Source organism: Ptychodera flava, chromosome 22 (genome assembly GCF_041260155.1).
Source record: "Ptychodera flava strain L36383 chromosome 22, AS_Pfla_20210202, whole genome shotgun sequence".
Classification (NCBI taxonomy): Eukaryota; Metazoa; Hemichordata; class Enteropneusta; family Ptychoderidae; genus Ptychodera; species Ptychodera flava.
The window spans coordinates 24,555,650-24,561,716 of NC_091949.1; the positions used below are offsets into that span (position 1 = coordinate 24,555,650).

The 6,067-nt window shown below is 37.8% G+C and overlaps 1 protein-coding gene across 2 annotated transcripts; it reads left to right on the forward strand.

Moving 5' to 3' along the window:
- The first annotated feature begins 9 nt into the window (after positions 1-9).
- Positions 10-5,674, forward strand: LOC139123023 (calcium/calmodulin-dependent protein kinase type II delta chain-like). 2 transcript variants are annotated; one of them, XR_011549564.1, is made up of 6 exons: positions 27-250; positions 1,640-1,715; positions 2,048-2,142; positions 2,389-2,494; positions 3,117-5,375; positions 5,599-5,674. XR_011549564.1 is itself a non-coding variant. In XM_070688963.1 (5 exons), exons 1-5 carry the CDS (start codon positions 124-126, stop codon positions 3,211-3,213), a joined length of 501 nt encoding a protein of 166 aa, XP_070545064.1. In that variant the 5' UTR covers positions 10-123; the 3' UTR covers positions 3,214-5,674. The 2 variants fall into 2 exon arrangements, 1 of the variants encoding a protein (XP_070545064.1); XM_070688963.1 differs by having other exon boundaries at positions 10-250; positions 3,117-5,674.
- The last annotated feature ends 393 nt before the right edge of the window (positions 5,675-6,067 follow it).

Sequence of the window (6,067 nt, forward strand, 5' to 3'; positions counted from 1 at the left end):
GACCCCATGTGAACTCTTGTCGACATTAAATGCAGTACAATAGACCGATGCTGCGCTCAACCAAGTAGGCCGCGGTAACTCTCACAGAAAGCATTACATTCAAATTCTTGCCGACGGCTAAACATGGCCAAGAGTTTCCGTCGAGAAAGCGGTCAAAGACTGCACCAATCCCCACTCCGAGCAACTTACACTTTTTCTGCAGGGTTGATAATTACGCTGTTACTACTGGGTGTAACGACTACAATGGCAGGTAAGCCAATGACCTTTGCGATACACGTTTATCGGCGTCAACTGTCTAGTTCTTTGGTCCCAATGGCAAAAATCTATGATATGGGCTCAATAAACAAAAAGTGGGCGTCTCTCCTGACTTGGAGAGTGTATGATTTCGTCTTGATTTCGTACTCCACAACGGGGAAATGGCAATAAATACAGTGTACAGGGTAAAATCATACGGCACAAACGGTATGTCTAAATTATTAACATGTTTGCCATTCTATGTGACACCCCAAATGACATATCATCTCGGGACGCAAGCAGTGTACCGCTAACCCTGAAAAGAAAGTGAACCGTCTTGTGATGAAATCATAGAATCGTCATATAGAGTCCATTTATTAAGGCCTTGCCAATTGCAAGGCAGAGTGGTGGGCGGTTATGGCAATAACAATTGAAAAGGTGACATACGGGAACCAGCTATCGACATCTGTGTGATATCCTTCAGGACACGTGACCATTTAAGTGGAGGTACAGCAATAAGGGTGTCGTATAGCCGTCCTGGGTGGTTATAACAACTCTCTGTACAGTCGGTGCTACTGGCAGCCATAATGGCGATGCCAACTTGACTGATACCAATCTGAACGGTATACTGGAATCTTGCTTTGTTGCAACACCTATATGATAATAGTTGCATGGCTACTACCATCACCCTGACTACAATCACTGTTGGGCGTGCTCCCATCTGCCATACACGAAAAAATCAAAACAGTAACTGACTAGAAAGATGATAACTTACTTGCCAGCTGAGGTTTTGCAGATTCATCATGAATTAATATCATCGTAGGTTCATCACTTATGGTCATCATCAGTTTCTTCCTGTACTTTCAAATAAATAGTTTTCAAATTTTATGTTGATATTTGAACTTAATATTGGTAAAGACTGCAGGGAGAGGCAATCATAGCATAATGACCACTGATACCTTCAAGTTGTATGCATCGACCATGGAGCTTCTCCTATGTTCCCAGTTCCTACAAACTTGTGAACGGCCCAAAACTTAGATATACAAGTCTGTCTTGCTAGAATTCAGAACAGTAAACATTTTGTGTAATTCCTTTCTGGTCACGCAGAAGGCCACACGACATGATGTTCTTTGAAGATGAACAGATTGTCCTGTATTCAAAAGAAATGACATGATTACAGGTGACCGATTCAGACGAATTACAAACTTGTTCTTCATATTTACACCATTTTGTTTAATCTGTCGCTTTCAAATTTAATGGGAAAACTCAGACGACAACTACAAGTACAACAGTAAGAATCATGACAATGCTTGCTGGCCAACAGAGTTGTCCCTTGCGTAATACACAAACCTTGATGGTAGTTAGTTAGTTTGTTTGTTTATATATCTACTTATTTTATATTCAGACCCTAAAGAGGAAATCATCAAGGTTACAAAAGATCTGCTTTATGCGATTGACCACAGAAAGTTTGACGCCTACCGGTAGGTTGGTGATTTTTTTAACATTCCCTACCCAATGCCTTTAATGACGACTTTCCTAATTGTGATTACAATTGTGATTCACCGTGTATTACCAAAGACTCATAACTTACAGCGGCATAATGCAGAAATATACCTATTTTAAAAGGTTACATTTCTGTCTGAAACTTTTTGATATACGAATGTTTGAGGACAGTAACCTTGTAACCGAAAAAATGAAAATAGGAAATAAAGTAAACTACATTAAAATGATCAATTTAAGGTTTGATCTTGTCAGCAGAAACACAATAGTAACGCTACATGCATGTTTTCCCGCCATTTTTTCTCGTGAACAGCAACATGACAGTGCCATACATAACTTGCTTCGAGCCAGGAACCATGGGAAATCTTGTCGAAGGGTTGGCCTTCCATAAGTATTACTTTGATAACTGTAAGTCCAAACTTTGTCCATGTATTCTACTTCAGACAATCGATCAAGAAAACCGACTGAATGGTGACCATTTTCAGAAGATACCTTTGTTGATCAGATAAATTAATTTTAAAATATGCAATTGTCTTTTCTTTCGTATCGAAATTCATATGATTATGAAGTATAGCTTTGTTGAAGGTAAAATTTAATTTTTGGTTGGTCCAATAGCTTTAATGTTGATATGTTGGTTCCTTTCTCTATCGGCAGTCCCCGCGAATGATGGCCCGACTATTATTGTTAACCCCCATGTGCATCTATTTGGCACAGATGTCGCCTGTATTGGGTATGTCAGACTGATACAGACAATGGTGGGGTATGTCTTCACATTCCTAGAGATTAACGCGTTTTTTCTGGTACATTCTACAGCACTACGTTGCACGAGTCCGTCATTTGAAATATGTTGTTTTTTATATTGCGCAGATATACTCACGCATGTCTGATATGGTATATCAGCCATATGCTATATTACTTACCAAAGATAGTATAAGACACTTTCTTTTTTTCCCAAATACATATTGCCATATGGTAAATATGTGATGGGTAAAGTCTGCTCGTTGTTAAATATACAACGTGTATATTCACAAAGGTATAACCCAGCTTAGAAGTATGTTAACATTAAGGCCTTTCTAATTGTCAGCAGCTTGTGAAGAGTTAGTCAGAAAAGTTAGAACAATAAACCCTTTTCAAAAATAATCTTTTTATCGAAGAAAATTAGATAAAAGTTGTTATACCAGAAGCAGACAAAAAACGATTTGAAGTTGTCCGCTAAGCAACAGAATAAAGTTTCCCTTCCATTGATGACAACGCTTTTCCCACCAAACGTTATTTATCTGTTGAAGCCAGCAGTCCGCCAAGAAATCAAACGAATATTTTTGTGGGCAGACCTTCAGGTTTGTTGTCCCTTATACATGTTGCATTTTTCTTATTGTCTACAGGACTGGTACAGAAACTTTGCGATCACAGGAAACTCGTGTATGGCAAAAAATTGATGGACAATGGAAAAATATTCACTTTCATCGTTCAGATGATTAGACCATTGGCTAAATGTACATAGGCCGAGTTTGAGGACTTTAATCTAAAATGGAACAACTTTAGCTTCAACTCTGAGAAGGGTACAAGAGTTTGAATTAAACATGGTATATTTAACCTTTTTATGCCGGCTATAAGTGCAAACTAAGGGTCGAAGATGAAAAAAATGTAAGGGGCAATAGCGGCGAGCGGTAATATTGAAGAAAATGAATTTAATTTAGATCTAAATAACTGTTTTGATTTTACTGTGTTGTACTTGTGTTACTTTAAATTGCATTATACTTTATTGTCCTTTAAAGCAAACGTTCATTGCTTTCTTTAAGGCTGAACATTTATGACATCCGCGATGAGGTGATCCTCTTTTAGCCCCAGTTCAGCATATTTACAGCCTTCATGAAAACGCATAGGTCTTTGTACCTGCCTCTATAATTGTACATTATGATTCAATCCATCATGGTGGTCATTTTGTTACAATTTTTGCCAGCGAATAAAAGTGCCTAGTAAACATTATAGAAATTAAAAAATCACTAAACGGCATGAAAAGTTATGTTCGACTTTGTCGGCTACTAATTCTCACTACCTTATATAGCGTTTATCCGGTGCTAAGGGGTCAAACTGCATCACATTGAAATGCATTGTTGGTAAAAAAAGTCGACTTTTTAATGCAAGGTACATAATAGCCTGGGTTTAGCACATTAATAACATTTTCTCTTGGTCATGTAGGTGGGGAAACATTCAAATCTACGAGTACTTATATATGATGGCTATAAATTCACGTATCTAAAGAAGGGTCATTTTATCAAACCAAGAACACTGCTGGCCCACTTAACCTGTACATGTGTATAGTCGTCTGCGTATAGCAATTGTTGTGCATCAACGTCGGTAACGAAAAAGACACAGAAAATGTAGATTGCAATTGCTGTTAAGAGAAAAAAAGTGATTATCGTTAATTACAAATTGTATGGTATTGACAAGAGAGTCGGTCCAACTACAACTATTGAAATGGATCCATGGTATTGACAATTTATATTTCTTTATTCAATTTTGCAATCAAATTCATCTCACCCTGAAAGTTACCATAGAGTAGAGTTCAGTAAGCTTACCATTTTTAGACACACTTATGACTATTCACAATAACAAAATCGAAACCTCCATTTATAGTAAACCTACAGATCATCATACCTATCTTTGGTACAATTCATGCCACCCAAAACACATTTATAGCTCAATCACGTGGAGCCAGACCTTACGCCACCGCCGTATATGTTCATCTTATCGTTCATATGATACCACCACACAAAAAATGAAACAGCATTTCATAGACAGGGGATATGACGTACGTGTCATTCACAACCACATTAACAAAGCCAGAACGATTGATAGAGACCAACTCATCAATGTTAGTGTCTCCAACACCAAAACTAGTGAACAACGGATACCCCTTGTAGTTACGTTCAACCCGACCCTCCCTAAAATTTCAGATATTCTCTCAAAACATCGGGGCCTTTTTGCCAATGATAAGGAAATTAACAAAGCAATTAAATAATTACCCATCACTGCGTACAAACAATGCCTGCTAATCACACCCCTGGTAACACCTCGCGCTGCGGAAAATGTAACCAATGTCAATACATTGAAGAAACAGACGCCATTACTAGTACACATACCGGAAAAACCTACAAAGTCATTGGCAATATCAGATGTACCACCCGCAATTTAATCTATGTCATCAATTGCCAAAACTGCTTTTTCCAATATATCGGTGAAACCAAAAGAGAGCTAAAACGACGTCTGTATGAACACACGTATACAATCAAGAATAAAAAATTAACACCCGTTGCTGAACATTTCACCCAACCAGGTCACAACCTCAGTCATTTCCTCGCCATTGGCCTCTAACATGTCTTCTGCAAATACTCAGCAACGACGAAAAAAGGAGCTTTTCTATATTAATGCATTTGGCACTCTTTCACCTAATGGCATTAACCGCAAAGAGGGCTAATTTCTTTCCGTTTTGTATTGTTTGCTATAGAACAACAGTATTACAATTCTTCATTAACTTAGAGGGTCAATAGCCCTGCAGATCTATTATAGTCTAAGGAGTCAGGTCCCGTTCAGTTACTATAGAACACTGGTGAACGTTGACACACAACAACGTCAACAAGGTTAGTTTTCTTTTAAAATTTCTGATATACTCTTACTTTTTGTTGGCATGTAATCCTTTTTAAAACTTGGAGAGTACTTTCTTCTCAATTTCATCTCGGATTTTAATGTATGATTTTTCCAGTTCTGGTTTACATCATGGATATTTTATCTGCTTTCTTTCGACACCTATTTTTATCCAATATTCCTTATCTAGGTTGTATTTTCATATGTTTTTTCCATTAGTGTAACCCTGAAGAAAGTAGTCTGTGTACTGCCGAAACGTTGGTTTGAATAAAGTAATCTTCCTTGAAGACTGAAACACTGATCGAACACACTTGTTTTCTTCTACCGAGTTAATTACAATCCACGTTAACCAGACACTTCGTCATTGCACCTTGCCTCAACGATTCTATTTGCTGTAGCGCCACCAACTGTCACACTTTCTACTTTTCTTAACTTTCATCAATTGCCAACCTACCCTGGATACAGTGTTTACATTGGTCCTATGTCCCATACGAACTTCGAGCGCAGTTCCGACGATTCCCTGACTTTAAGGATTTTGAAAGCCAGGTTGACATCAGAAGTTGGCTTGACACTATCTGAAGAGTAAATCGACACTTTTAACTAATGTAAAATCTGACTGGCATATATATTTTTGCCTTCAGGAAACATTGTCTGTGTTCAATTAGTTCTATAATCCGCGTTATGTTTC